The sequence below is a fragment of the Pseudophryne corroboree genome, chromosome 6 (genome assembly GCF_028390025.1).
Source record: "Pseudophryne corroboree isolate aPseCor3 chromosome 6, aPseCor3.hap2, whole genome shotgun sequence".
In the NCBI taxonomy this organism is placed as follows: Eukaryota; Metazoa; Chordata; class Amphibia; order Anura; family Myobatrachidae; genus Pseudophryne; species Pseudophryne corroboree.
This window is the reverse complement of record NC_086449.1, coordinates 518,289,988-518,305,861: the sequence shown is the minus strand read 5'-3', so window position 1 is coordinate 518,305,861 and position 15,874 is coordinate 518,289,988. Positions and strand designations below refer to the sequence as shown.

The window sequence follows — 15,874 nt, the reverse complement described above, 5'->3', positions numbered from 1 at the left end:
GGAATTGCGGACCCGTCCTCAATTCCTGCCTAAGGTGGTCTCATCCTTTCATATGAACCAACCTATTGTCGTGCCTGTGGCTACGCGTGACTTGGAGGATTCCGAGTCCCTTGATGTGGTCAGGGCTTTGAAAATTTACGTGGCCAGAACGGCTAGGATCAGAAAAACAGAAGCACTGTTTGTCCTGTATGCAGCCAACAAGGTTGACGGCACTGCTTCAAAGCAGACTATTGCTCGCTGGATCTGGAACACGATTCAGCAGGCGCATTCTACGGCAGGATTGCCGTTACCAAAATCGGTTAAGGCCCATTCCACTAGGAAGGTGGGTTCTTGGGCGGCTGCCCGAGGGGTCTCAGCACTACAGCTGTGCCGAGCTGCTACATGGTCGGGGTCAAACACCTTTGCAAAGTTCTATAAGTTTGATACCCTGGCTGATGAGGACCTCCTGTTTGCTCAATCAGTGCTGCAGAGTCATCCGCACTCTCCCGCCCGTTTGGGAGCTTTGGTATAATCCCCATGGTCCTTACGGAGTCCCAGCATCCCCTAGGACGTTAGAGAAAATAAGATTTTAAACCTACCGGTAAATCTTTTTCTCGTAGTCCGTAGAGGATGCTGGGCGCCCGTCCCAAGTGCGGACTACTTCTGCAAGACTTGTATATAGTTATTGCTTACATAAGGGTTATGTTATAGTTTCATCGGTCTTGGACTGATGCTATGTTGTTTTTCATACTGTTAACTTGGTAGTATATCACAAGTTATACGGTGTGATTGGTGTGGCTGGTATGAATCTTGCCCTTGGATTACAAAAATCCTTTCCTTGTACTGTCCGTCTCCTCTGGGCACAGTTTCTCTAACTGAGGTCTGGAGGAGGAGCATAGAGGGAGGAGCCAGTGCACACCCAGAGTCAAAGTCTTTCTTAAAGTGCCCATGTCTCCTGCGGAGCCCGTCTATCCCCATGGTCCTTACGGAGTCCCAGCATCCTCTACGGACTGCGAGAAAAAGATTTACCGGTAGGTTTAAAATCTTATTTTTAAAAACATGTTTTTTTGTGTGTTTTTTTTGTTGCTAATAGCATATCTATTTATATTAGAAGGGATTATCTACTTGGTTTGTCTATTAGGAGCCACAAGTATTATTTATATATTTTTTAAAAGAATATATATTTTTTTTTTACTGACTAAAATAATATGAAGAGATCAGAGCATGTTTTTTCAGTGGGAATGGGTTAAAAACCTTGAAAAAAAATGCGTGGGGTCCCCCCTCCTAAGCATAACCAACCTCGGGCTCTTTGAGCCGGTCAAGGTTGTAAAAATACGGGGGGAAAATTGACAAGGGATCCCCCATATTTTTACAACCAGCACCGGGCTCTGCGTCCGGTCCTAGTGCAAAAAATACGGGGGACAAAAAGCGTAGGGGTCCCCCATATTTTTAACACCAGCACCGGGCTTCACTAGCTGGAGAGATAATGCCACAGCCGGGGGACACTTTTATAGTGGTCCCTGCGGCCGTGGCATTAGATCCCCAACTAGTCACCACTGGCCGGGGTACCCTGGAGGAGTGGGGACCCCTTAAATCAAGGGGTCCCCCCCTCCATCCACCCAAGGGCCAGGGGTGAAGCCCGAGGCTGCCCCCCCCCCCCATCCAAGGGCTGCGGATGGGGGGCTGATAGCCTTGTGTCAAATAAAAGAATATTGTTTTTTGTAGCAGAACTACAAGTCCCAGCAAGCCTCCCCCGCAAGCCGGTACTTGGAGAACCACAAGTACCAGCATGCGGGGGGGAAACGGGCCCGCTGGTACCTGTAGTTCTACTGCAAAAAAAATACCCAAATAAAAACAGTACACAGACACCGTGAAAGTAAAACTTTATTACATACATACATACCGACACACACATACTTACCTATGTTGACACGAGGCTCGGTCCACTTCTCCAAGTAGAATCCATGGGGTACCTGAAAATAAAATTATACTCACAAAAATCCTGTGTAGCATCTGTCCTCTTCTCTTTATAATCCACGTACTTGGCAAAAAAACAAACCGCATTACCCGGACCACGCACTGAAAGGGGTCCCATGTTTACACATGGGTCCTCTTTCCCCGAATGCCGGGACCCCCCGTGACTCCTGTCACAGAGGGTCCCTTCAGCCAATCAGGGAGCGCCACGTCGTGGCACTCTCCTGATTGGCTGTGCGCGTCTGAGCTGTCAGACGGCACATAGCACAGCCGCTCCAATATCTTCAATGGTGGGAACTTTGCGGTCAGCGGTGAGGTCACTCGCGGTCAGCGGCTGACCGCGAGTAACCTCACCGCTGACCGCAAAGTTCCCACATTATTTGGATATGATATGCACATTATTTGGATATGATTACGATGCGATGCGCGGTCCCGCAAGTCGAATGTCACATTCTTTGATCATACGTGCAGCCCATATTATCCATCGTAATCGTATGCACATCGTACCATCGGGGTCATTCTGACCTGATCGTAGCTGTGCTAAGTTTAGCACAGCTACGATCACTTACACTGACATGCGGGGGGACGCCCAGCACAGGGCTAGTACGCCCCTCATGTCAGGGCGGCCCCCTCTGCACAAGTACAAAAGCATCGCACAGCGATGATGCTTTTGTACTTGAAGAGTAATTCCCGGCCAGCGCAGCTCCTGCAGCTGGTCGGGAGTTACTCGTCGCTGCACAGGTCGCAGCAGCTGCGTGTGATGTCACGCAGCCGCTGCGCCCCCCCCCCCCCCGCACGGTCCGGCCACGCCTGCGTTGGCCGGACCGTGCCCCCTCCCGCCCAGCGACCGATTCTGCCTGTCAATCAGCTGTCAGCCATGCACCGGTGCATGCGCAGTTCTGACCTGATCGTTGTGCTGCGATGAACTGCAGCGAGCGATCAGGTCAGAAGGACCCCCATGTTTTATGCACATACAATGCATCGATCGATCAGCATCATTTGAGTGGATGCTTTTTGTGAGGCAAACGATGGATCGTGAGACGATCCATCGTATGGGGTGCACAATGGGTTGTAGGAACGTATGCACATCATGTGTCAAAAAAAGACCAAATTGTGTGTCCAGGACTGCCAGGGAGCTCTCGTAGAGTTCCAGGGAAATAGTGAGATGACTCGCATCGGATGCTGGTCATCCTTATGTGTGGCCAGCATAACAGTTGTATCCCCGCCCTTCCTCTCACAGCCCTCACTGGTACACTGTACCGTGCACTGAACTGTTTCCTGAGTCTTGACAGTTTATGGAGGCTCCGCTCCCATCCCCCTATCGTGACAACTGGAGGGTGGAAAGGAGGGACAGAGACGAAAAGAGACCGGAGTTGTGTGAGACAGCGAAACACTGGCACGACCACACTAGGTAGCGAACTGGTAAATGACGGGTCAAAAATATTAGTTCTATATAAAGTAAGATTGTTATTCTGTTTACTACATAGTTTATAATATTATTTTACCATATTTAATTTTTTTTTTTTTTTTAAAGTTCACTTCATATTTATTTACACATCTTCTAGAATGGCAGCACATTGTACAGCACAATTGGTAGAAAACACAGTAATAAAGCAAGATTGGGTATATGGTAAGAGGGTCCCACTCACAAGTATACAGCCTATAGGAAAATAGAAGTTTGATATGAGGGTAAATGCCACAGATCACTGATTGGTCCAGCCAATCTGTATAGGGTAAAGGTAAGAAGTGGGGCTGCGCGATCCAGTCATATACCAATGTTGGTTTGGTGGCCAGTTGGTTGTATTAAGTGTCTCTTTTATATATTGGCCCAGTAAAAAGAGCTTTTAACAGCATGGTTTCATTCTTACAGACTCGGCAGAATTAGTGCTGTACCACTTCAAAAGAAACCTGTCCCTGTAAAAGCAAAAAAGGTCATTGGGAGGAAAGAAGACAATTGCCAGGTAAATATTACATTAATACTCTACAGAATATATGTGAAATGATACAAATGTAATCTAGCACTTGGTGTTTCATTGGGAACCTTTATAACTTGTATCTGCTAAAGACACTGACAATGTGTGTAAGAAGCTGTTTATTTAAAATTTGACTAATTACTGTCATATAAGGTATTTTCAGGGCCGGCTCAAGGGCAGCTCAAGTGGAATGGCTGAACGAGGGTGCCACCTCATAGGGGTCCGCAGTCCAGCCGCTGGGACTAACGTCTCTAGTTGCCGCTGACCATCTTGGTGGTCCGGTGCCAGTGACACCAGTCTCCAGTCTTCCTACCCTGTCAGTCCGCTTCCACTCCAGTCAACCCGGCAGCTTGAAGTTCTGCACAAATTATCTGACCTGTTCTTGTCACTGTGTCAGGGTCCTACAGGCTATGCGACATCCTCTCCTAAATGGCTGAAATTTGCTGGCATTTATGCCTCCTCCTAACCTGTGCTTAGTCCCAGCCACATATACCGCTTTTATACATAAATGCTGAGTCGCACCCAGGATTTGTACACTGCTCCTTCCCAGGTGTGACTTGGCTGAGACCCCTTTCAGACAGTCGGCCTGACCCGGCAATATGCCAGGTTGGTGACGTCAACGCCGATGTATGCGGAGGTGGCGATTGGAGATGTAATGATCTCCAAGCGCCGCCTTTTCCTATTCAGTGAACGGGTGCAACACGGCTTACCTGTTTACACTGCACCGTGACCTGGGTCCTTCCTGCAGCCAAACCTGCAAGCTAGCCAGGTTGGATTCCTGGGACACTGGACCTGGGAAAACCCTTTTACACAAAGCCGCGACCCAGATTAACCAGACAATAACCCAGGTCAAAAGCTTGGTGTAAAAAGGGTAATACTTTCCAGTTTATTGTGGGGCTCTCCACTCAGCCCGTGGAAGTGGGGCACAGTGTGGCTGTTCTTTGAGGACATAACTCAAATGTATGCAGCCCGGAGAATATACAAGTGAGTAACTAGAAGTCTGCCTGTGGCTGTCAAGTTGTACTTAAAGTACACACAGTGCAGTTCTGTCAGCTCTGTAGTGCCACAATAGCTGGAGAGCCCTGGATAAGTTAACTTTATATATATATATATATATATATATATATATATATATATATATTCCAACTGCCAGCTTAACTGGAGTGTAGAGATAGTTGTGAAGTCTGGCAAGAAGGGGACAGATGTGTCCTCATTCATCTTTACTACAGTCACACCAAACACCCCTCTTGGCACGCCAGGTCGCTTCATTATTTTGCTGAAAATGCATCTTAGTCGCAACACGATGCAGATAGGACGCACACAAGGACACAGCTGATTCATTTGATGTATGACATTTGTGAGTCTCTGAATCTGTATACGAAGGGCTACTGGGGATTTCTTCCAATACAAGTTCTGTTCTGCTCTATTTACAGACTGAGGGGTAGATGTACTAAGCAGTGAAAAGAGTGGAGCAGTGAGCCAGTGGAGAGGTTGCCCATGGCAACCAATCGGCATTTACGGAACATTTATAATTTGCATACCAGAAAATTATACAGAGCAGATGATTGGTTGCCATGGGCAACTTCTCCACTGCCTCACTTCTTCACTCTTATCACTGCTTAGTACATCTCCCTCTTAGTCACATACAATATACAAGTGTCACGTATCAAATTAATCAGCACAGTCTCCTCATGCATCATAGTCATATTGCATTGCAACTAAGATGCATTTTTAGCAAAAGAAGACGCTCGACATTATCAGAGTTCCAAGGGATCTTGCACTGCATGGTTTATTGAGGCTAATGTATGAGGAAACATCTTTATTTGTTTTTCTCTGTGGGGGCCAATGTATTTTTTTATTTTTTTAGGGGGGGAAGGGGGTGCGCTCCAAAAAAATCTCACACAGGGTACCAGTAGACCTGGAACTGGCCCTGGGTATTCTGATATGAGCGTATAAGAAAAAATGGTCATCCGTGTATTCATAAAATGTATGTATTTATTATTTATTTATTAACAGTTTCTTATATAGCGCAGCATATTCCGTTGCGCTTTACAATTAGAACAACAGTAATAGAACAAAACTGGGTAAAAACAGACAGACATAGAGGTAGGAAGGCCCTGCTCGCAAGCTTACAATCTATAGAACCTATAAAATCTATAAAACATTGGTAATGAAAGGTAATTATATTTAGACACACTGATAATGGGAAGAACAGACAACTGAACCTAGGAAACTTCAGTGTAATTTATAAATAAATGATAATTAAAAAATAAATTCTCTTATTTTCTAAAATCACTGCTGCTACCACATCTATGCTTACCAAAATAGCATCCACTACATATCTATTTTTATTATGCTTATTTTAAAAATACAATGTTATTATTACAGACTACAGGAGTCAGGCGTTGAGTTCCTTAGGTCAGGTGACCTAGCATTGCCAATATTAGATCTTTGAGAGTTTGCACACTTAACACACAATCAAAATATGAGCCAAGCAGGGAACAATCCACATTAATAATTATTCTGCCTGCCAAAGCAAATTAGGAGGAGCACAGATTTAGACCTTATGATAATGTCTGTCTTTTGAAATTAGCTAATGCTGCCACTGCTGATTTGTGCTAATTTGTTAATCATGGCTGTCTGCTGGGAAGTCAGAATGGTCTTGCTTGAATCTTGCAGCTGCCAGGCCTACTATTTACATATTTTGGGTGCCTGCTACTGCCAGCTGCTGAAAATGCAAGTGCTGTGTAGCATCTAAATGATAACAGTGATAAGCAGACTTAAAAGCTTTATATCCAGGAGGAATTGGTGGAATGCTGGCAGTCTGAGCTGGGTACTAGGCAGTCACTGTGATGCATACTTGCCTACGCTCCCTCATTTTGCAGGAGACTCCCTGAAATAGAAGCAATCTCCCTGACTCCCTGAATAGTCCCACAATCTCCCTGATTGCACCTTAACCCCAGTATGCAGCTGTTACATTCTTGGGGGGGGGGGGGGGGGGGAGATAAATCACAGATAAATACATTCAAATGGGATCATCAGTGCCATTTCCCTGCTTTGGTTATAAGACACAATGATCCCTGCATGCATTTTAAATAAAGTTTCTCGTGGCCACTTACAGTATATGGAACTTCTTGTAATGCACAATACACAAACAAATTCTGCAAAATATAAGGGTCTTTTCTTCAACAAGTAGACTTACTAACTTTGTGGCTCATTTACATTTGGATGTAAGTCATTTTTATGACCCGCCTCTCCGATGTAGCAGTACGCACCCGCGCTTATAGGTATTACTTTCACATCTCCCTGAAATGCTTTTTCAAAAGTAGGCAAGTATGCTGTGATGTATAAGGGGAAGCATGAGACAAGTAGCTTAAACGGGGAACTTCAGCCTCACTAAACATTGATTAGAAGATTTATTATAAGATTATTTGAAAGTTCTGATATTTTATGAATATTTGGCCAATTTAGACTATTAGGAATATGTCTTTATTAATAACATAATGAATAAGACATTATATAAGTGTGTGCGTATAGAGGTATTGTATTTCAAAAAAACAGAAAATGGTATAAATATAGATTGGCAGTGGGCGCCACGAATAATAATAATATTAATAACATACAGTCCATACCTCTTGGATTAAACAAGCAGCTTTTCCTGTTGTTGGCAGGCACTATAAACAGGTTGGGTAGGATATCCTGCTAGTCACTATTCCAACGGTCATAGGGCCTAATTCAGACCTGACCGTAGATGTGCCAAATTCAGCACATCTACGATCAGTCACACAGACATGCGGGGGGATGCCCAGCACAGGGCTAGTCCACCCCGCATGTCAGGCACGATCCCTCCCACACAAGTAAAAAAGCATTGCACAGCAGCGATGCTTTTGTACTTTAGGAGTAGCTCCCTGCCAGCACAGCTCCAGCACGCTGGCAGGAGCTACTCGTCACTGTGAGGGTCGCAGCGGCTGCGTGTGACGTCATGCAGCCGCCGCGGCCCGCCCCACCCCTCAATGGTCCGGGCACGCTTGCATTGCCCGGACCGTGCCCCCTAAACAGCGGCCAAATGACGTCAGCCCGCCCCCTCCCATCCAGCGACTGCCGCTGCCTGTCAATCAGGCAGAGGCGATCGCAGGGCTAAGACCGTTGTCAGCTGTCTGGCATGCGCTGGCAAAAATGCACAGCAGCGATCAGGTCTGAATTAGGCCTATAGTCCCAACAGCGGCATCCCAATGGTCAAAATCCCAACAAATTTTGGTAAGTATTATAACCCTAGACCACCCATCCCGCAGTTTAACCCTAACCGTCCCCTTTGGCAGCCTAAACCATAACCGTCTGCCTTGTGCCTAATCCTAGCCTTAATACTCATCGTCGGGATTCTGAGTGTCGAAATGATGACCGCCGGGATCCTTACTACATCACGCTGTAAATATATAATGCAAAGAGACAGTACCAATGGTATAGTATCTGTTTTTTTCAATCCCAATCTGCATACCAAAGAGAAAAATAATAAATCTTATATATTGGACATGTGTGTCTGTAGGTTTTCAGTATGGTTCCCCCTTAATAGTCTGCAGCTCAAAAATGCGAATTACAAAGTACTTAACAAAAAGCAGCATATGGTGCAATATAGTCAACATCCAACTTTTGGTTTTGCAGATGGAGATAATAAGGCTGCTTAACACTTGCCCACCATGGTGTCTACTGCTGTACTGTATGTCTATATTGCTATCAGAGAAGTGCAGATGCTGCCCATAAGTCAGTGACTATGAATATAGCATGGCTTCCTGCCTTCTGACGAGAAAGTGTTATTTAGCTATTTCTAATCAATCTACTTATGAAATAGAGGTCTCTGTTGAGCTGTATCAAATATGTTTCGCTAAGTAAACTTTTCGTTAAGTAAAAAGTGATCTTCCAGCAACACCATCCATTTACAACCCCACTAGGGGCATAACTAGTTGTTTGTGGGGCCCATAGCAACACCAACATATGTAAGGACCCCAGAGCTGGCCCTAACTAATATGATGCCCTAGGCAAGATTTTGGCAGGTGCCCCCTAGCACCCCTGCTAGTTCCACCTCTGACCTTGCACCCCTTTCCCAGCACCCTCACCCACAGCAGTCCTCATTATATTTTAAATATGAACAGTGCGCACATTCGGCGCGTTCGTGCTCGGAAGGGGAATAGCCACACAGTAGTACCCCCAATTAAAATTATGCCACACAGTAGTGCAATTTTATTCACATTATACCATGCGATAGTGTCCCTTATTCACATTACATCACACAATAGTACCACTTTACCTTATATACAGTATGTTACTCCTCACAGTACTGCCCCTTATTCACATTACATCACACTGAGTTGCTCCTTATTCATATTACACCACACCATATTGCTCTTTATTCACATTAGACCATGCAGTAGTGCCCTTTCTATATGTTACGCCACACAGTATTGAACCTTATACACATAATGCCACAAATTAATAAGGCCTTTATAATATCACACAGTAATGCCCCTTACACAAATGACATACATTATTAATGTCCTAATAAACATAATGCGCCTTACACATTATGCCAACCTTTATTAATGCCCTTATACACACAATGTCCCTGACACATATGCCGCACATTTTTAATTCCCTCACACACACAATGCCCCTTATACATATGCCACACATTATTAATGCCCTTATACACATAATGATACACAAAGTACCCCTTACACATATTCCACACAGTATTAATGCATTTATACACACGACACACATAATGCACCTTACACTACTTGGATTCAGATGTGTACTCATACATGTTTCTCAATATGCTATGCAGCAGGAGATACCTGGCCCAGCTCTGCTAATGTCAGGCACCTTTTATGCTGTAAATGCATCTTATTTGCATTGCTATGTGACTAGGATACACAGGCAGCTTCTGCTGATTAGAATGATATGTGGCATGATTATATTCTGTGGCTGTATCGGCATAAGAATGTAGCATTTCGTATGCAGATACAGACACAGTCACACACAGAATATAGGCATGCTGCATATCATTTTAATCAGAAGAAGCTGCTTGTGCCCCATGGCATTACAAATGTCCTAGGTATTTGCCTAGTTTGCATATGCCTAGGACCGACTCTGAAGGACCCCATGTACCGCACAATGGCAGAAAACTCACATAGAAACATGGGACATGTAAGGAAGACAGGCCCCATAGAAGCTGCACTAATGGTAGTTGGCCTCTTGAACTCCAAAGACTGAATTAATAAAATGATGGTCCACCACACACATCACAAAGGCATAAAGGTCCTAAATCCCACATGTTTTGCTTTTACTATAGTTACGCCACTGGTAAAAACAAAAAACAAAGAAAAAACTAAAATGTAAAGATTAATTGATTCATGAAATCATTATTGTCACAATATAAGGTAATTCTAAAAAGAATCTGTTTATTTTTGCATTACTGTATATTCACTATATTATACTTCAATAACCTTCAGCAGGCTCTCCGAATGGCTAAAATCTAATGTGACCAATAGCAACACGTGTTTGACTTGCACTGGCTATTTCTCTTTCTGTAAAGCAATGTACATTTTGATGTTTTACATTCTGCTGCTTTTTCCAGATCCCAATTAAACAGCAGCAGTGCCCCAAAAGGATTTTCCAGGCTACAGTAATAGCTTTGATCTCTGTTATGGCGCTCTGGTATGTAACTAAAAAATAGAATACTATTATAAATAAGAACATACTGCTCAACAAACTGTAGCTAACTAATAGGGGTAGATTTACTAGAGCTTGTTACAGCATACCTCCCAACATCAGCTGCTCCCAAAGCGGGACCCCCTAGTGTGACCAAAAGGGGATGTGGCCTATGGAAAAGGGGGAGAGCCACGATCACGAGCAATGCCTCCTGTTTTTGTAATTTGAGTGGCATGCCCATCGCTCTGTGAGCTGCTGGAATGCCCTCAGTCCCTCTGTCTCCTGTGACTAGACGATGTGCGCATGTGCACAGAAGTCTATTCACCGCTGACTGACAGGAGCCTCCCAACTGCCCCCCCCCCCCCCCCCCCCCCCACCACCACCACAGCGGAACACTGCTGCCCGCAGGTGAGACAGTGGCACAGTCCCAAAAAAAACGGGACAGTTGGGAGGTATGCTACAGTGTTACTTCAGTTACAGATCACTTTGCATTTGTTCAACTCAAAACACTTCCTAAGCCAACTTGTAGTGTCCAGAAGAATGCAAGACATGCACATCAGGTTCTGTTTCTGGAAGATAAACTAAAAGCCTATGTTATCTCTAGGATATAAAGACCCATCGTATCCCCTCTTACAATCTTGTCACCCACCATATCTGTATTATGGAAACCAGACCTTAGTATAGCCCTTCCCAGATTTCAGTGCTGTATGCTGTTAAAACTCACGACTAAAAGGTCTATAAATCCCTGTAGTGACTGACAGTGCTTACCCTCTGGTTAGTGATTGGCGTGAGATGTGGACTTGCAAACAGTTTGACTTGCTTTCTTACTGACAGTGAGAACAAATGGTGAGCATAACTTGTCTTTCAGTGCTATGACCATATCTACGTTATATATCCTGTATGTGCAAGAAGAAGCCACTGAGAGAGAACAGCTGCCACAGTAAGTATTCTGCCTTTGCATGTATACTTTTATTTCAATTGTGTTGTGCATGTGCAGTTAGTTACATAAGGTGTCCACACCTATCAACCTGTAGGTAACTTATGCAAAACTAGCCATGAAAAATAACATTACAATTACATTACAAGTGAAGTCATCTAAACTCAGTGCAGTCAGACATTCTATACATAATTCAGCTACAAATGACAGTCTACACGAAGTGTTCATACAGGCTTCATTTCAGTAGTTGTATGGACTGCTGTGACTATAGTGAAAGGGTTGTCTTCTATCTTTGTTGGAGAGACCTTGGATCTTGTTTTGTTCAAGCATAAAAGTTACATAATCACCCACTGGTGCAAAGCGTTTAATGCTGTTATGTCCCATCAATATCGTTATAATGTTTTCTGTTTCTATTTCTACTACAGGAATAATTACACCAGCATTGCAAGCTCGATACGTCCTTCTATTTCCACAACGATGATGGGTATTATCCATTTTATACAGGAATTCTGAATATGGCTTTGACCTGAATCACCTGTGTTACAAACAGCTACAATAGAAGTGGGCTTATTGGGGGAGGTGTAGTATGTTATGCTGGCGCTTGGGATCCCTGTACCCAGCATACCGGAGCCAGGATCCCAACCGCCGGCAGTGGGGTGAGCGCAAAAGGGCCCCTTGCAGGCACGGTGGCGCGCTATGCGCGCCACGCTATTTATTCTCCCTCCAGGGGGGTGTTGTGGACACCCCAAGAGGGAGAATAGTTGTCGGTATGCCGGCTGTCGGGATTCCGGCGTCGGTATGGTGAGCGTCGGGATCCCGACAGCCGGCATATCAAATGCCTCCCTATTGGGGCACCAGGCAACCACCTTCTATAACTCATGAATTTCTTATATAACTAGGAATGTAGTGTGTCATTACCCAGCACTCATGTCACTAACATATTGCTGGGTTTGGCAGTGTATGTACTGGAATAAATAGTTGTATATAATAGTAATAAAACTTGCTTTATTCTACAGCTGTAAGCTCGACTACAGCAGTAATTACTACATCAGTTGAAGAAATGGAAATAAGTTTCTGCGAATTCTTCCCCTGTAATCAAGAGCACTGCTGTTCCCTTCAGAATACCAGGCTGAGACGTATCGTTTCTGAGAGACTGCAGACAACAGAAAAGAGTATGTTCATATATAAATACACTCTCTGCCACTTTCTATTATTAAGCATATTATTTCATTACACATTTGGGCCTGATTCTGAGTCAGACATGAAGTGGGCGCACATACAGATGGCAGCAACAGACTTACTAACTTATGCTAATCAAAAGAATTTGAAACCGCACTAGACATGTGGAAAGTAACCACAGAGAATTTAAACTCGCTAGGAGTTACTCAATAATATCTAGACCAACATAAAGGCTCAATTGGTGTAATACCTGTGGCACTGGGTTGGCGGTGCTCCCGGGAAATTAGTTCAATAAACTGGAAAGAAAGTCGACCTGCAAGAGAGCAGGGCAAAAGAAGACTAAAAGTCTGACCCGGGGCACGCTTTTTATATCTATAGATTAAAATTTAACTTTTATTATCACTTGATAAAACTGTAAATTACACAAAATCACTATCTAACAGTATGCAGAAAATGTATTACATGCATGGATATAAGGTCATAAGACCATTCATAGAGATATGGTCAAAGATGAATACTAATTAGTGTGGCAGACCTTTATCTGCCATGAGCGAAAATATTGATCAGTAATAATGCTCTAAGTTTTCATGTGGTAAAAATATTCATAACAAATGTCAGTAATATATATAAGTATGCTGGTTTACCACAAAACTTAATGAGCACCAATATTTAAATTATACTCTCTCCCATGGTCTATAACCAATTACCACAATAGTAAGGAGAGTGGACTTCCCTATGTGCGACTTCAAACCACCAGATATGAAATAAACACAAACATCCATACACAATTCATATGTATGCCATATCATAAATGCAAGTAGATAGAAATCTGTATATTTCCAACCCCAATTATGAATAGATAGGGCTGTAGGCCTCCATTTTGGAGAGCACAGCTCTACAAAAAATGATGCACAATTTGTCGTTTGTGTAGAGTTTGTATGTGCACCAGAACATCATTCAAAATTCCTATGCATAGTATAATTCATGATTAATCAAAATATGGAATTGGAAGGTATTACATATCATTGATTTCAATTCAGAATTCATATCAATCAATACACCATCATATGGAAGCAAAGGGATGACACAGAACATTAATCATACTTGATTTCATCACTGTGTGGAGTTTGTATGTGCTTCAAACCACAACAAAAAATTAAATAAGCAGTAACTTTCTTCATGAAGAATACCCCTCAACGGGAAATAGTACACAGTTTTGAATACCCTATATCAATATTTTAAATTCAGCATAAAGAATAATTCTCAAAATATTTACTTGAATAAGATAGACTTTACACGTTATTCATGCTTGATTTCATCAATGTGTGGAGTTTGTATATGCTTCAAACCACAACTGGGAATAAATAAACAGTGACTTTCTTCATAAAGAATACCCCTCAACGGGAAATAGTACACAGTTTTGAATACCCTATATCAATGTTTTAGATTCCGCATAGAAAACACTTCACAGAATATTTTCTTGAGTAAGATAGGAAAGAATACCGGAGTATTGGAAGGTGTAGGCCTTCTGCTGTCTCAAACATCTGCTTAAAGCATCGAATGTCAGGATGAGAGGGGTCTGCCTCCTTCACCACGGTATTGAATAGGAGAAATAGAGGTACCTACTTCTGCTTTTCCAATTTTGCAGCTCAGAGCCCTCTGTTGCTAAAACATTGCAGAGTAGCCCGGCTGCTGGAATGAGAGTGTGTGTACATGGAAAGGAAATCACACAGTTATCCAGATAAGATAAAGAGAGGGATTAGTACCGAGGTACTTGAAGGGTTGGACCTTCTGCTTTCCCAATATCTGCTATCAGCATCGAATATCGGGATGAAAGGGGCCCATTCCCTTCACCTTGGTATGAAAAAAGACAAGTAGAGGTCTCAATTCTGCTTTTCCAATGTTGCTGCTCAGAGCCCTCTGTTGCTATATGACATTGCAGAGTGGCCCGGCTGCTGGAATGAGAGAGTGAGTACCTATATATATATATATATATATATATATATATATATATATATATATGTAGGAGATAGTCAAAGATCTGTATATGATAATTCCACAGGTCTCTCTACATTTAGATATAGGGATTTGGCTATTAAACCGTGTGCATACTGCTAATTGGTGGAATTTGGCACAAAAAGTATGTTGTAAATAGATTAATCTAAAGATATATGGTACCTGTAGTGCACCACTCTAAGAATAGCTATTTACTGCAATGCTCCCATGCAGTGTTTATAACTATCACATTTTACCTATACTCAGACATAAAACATGCATGAAATATAACATGAAGTCTATTCTGTATCAACCTCAATCTGGTAGAAATGTGATACACCAGACTGTAGTTATTGCTGGCTTTATAGCTGACATGCAATCTCTGGTGTGACTTATCTGTAAATGGAAGAGCTGGTATAGTACAGGTAACAAACATCTGATGGTCCGCGCGCGCTGGTAAGCCGCCGGCGTCCAGGGTCCGCGACCGGAAGTCGGACCCGATTTACCGGAACCGGAAGTTGACGTACGTTTCGCCACACTAATTAGTATTCATCTTTGACCATATCTCTATGAATGGTCTTATGACCTTATATCCATGCATGTAATAAATTTTCTGCATACTATTACCAAGTGATTTTGTGTAATTTACAGTTTTATCAAGTGATAATAAAAGTTAAATTTTAATCTATAGATATAAAAAGCGTGCCCCAGGTCAGACTTTTAGTCTTCTTTTGCCCTGCTCTCTTGCAGGTCGACTTTCTTTCCAGTTTATTGAACTAATTTCCCGGGAGCACCACCAACCCAGTGCCACAGGTATTACACCAATTGAGCCTTTATGTTGGTCGAGATATTATTGAGTAACTCCTAGCGAGTTGAAATTCTCTGTGGTTACTTTCCACAGGTCTAGTGTGGTTTCAAATTCTTTTGTTTAGCCAAATTTTTCTGAGGTTACGTTCTCAGTTTCCCGAACCCAGCACAGACAACATTGTCCTAATCCAAATCACTGCACTTTTACACAAATAACCTCCTAATTATGACCAGTTTCAGTCTTTAAGATGCCCTAAAAACCAAACGAAGAACTGACGACTTGGAGAGTATCTTCCCAACTGGAACAGAGGTCACTGACTCAGCA

At 43.1% G+C, this 15,874-nt stretch overlaps 1 protein-coding gene across 1 annotated transcript in view; it reads left to right on the top strand.

Moving 5' to 3' along the window:
* MYRFL (myelin regulatory factor like) overlaps positions 1-15,874 on the top strand; it is a 250,541-nt gene that overhangs the window by 132,803 nt on the left and 101,864 nt on the right. The window contains exons 15-19 of the mRNA XM_063927477.1: positions 3,824-3,914; positions 10,558-10,637; positions 11,500-11,571; positions 11,994-12,052; positions 12,585-12,740. Of these exons, the coding sequence (XP_063783547.1) occupies positions 3,824-3,914; positions 10,558-10,637; positions 11,500-11,571; positions 11,994-12,052; positions 12,585-12,740 (458 nt within the window). The remainder of the gene's footprint in view (positions 1-3,823; positions 3,915-10,557; positions 10,638-11,499; positions 11,572-11,993; positions 12,053-12,584; positions 12,741-15,874) is intronic.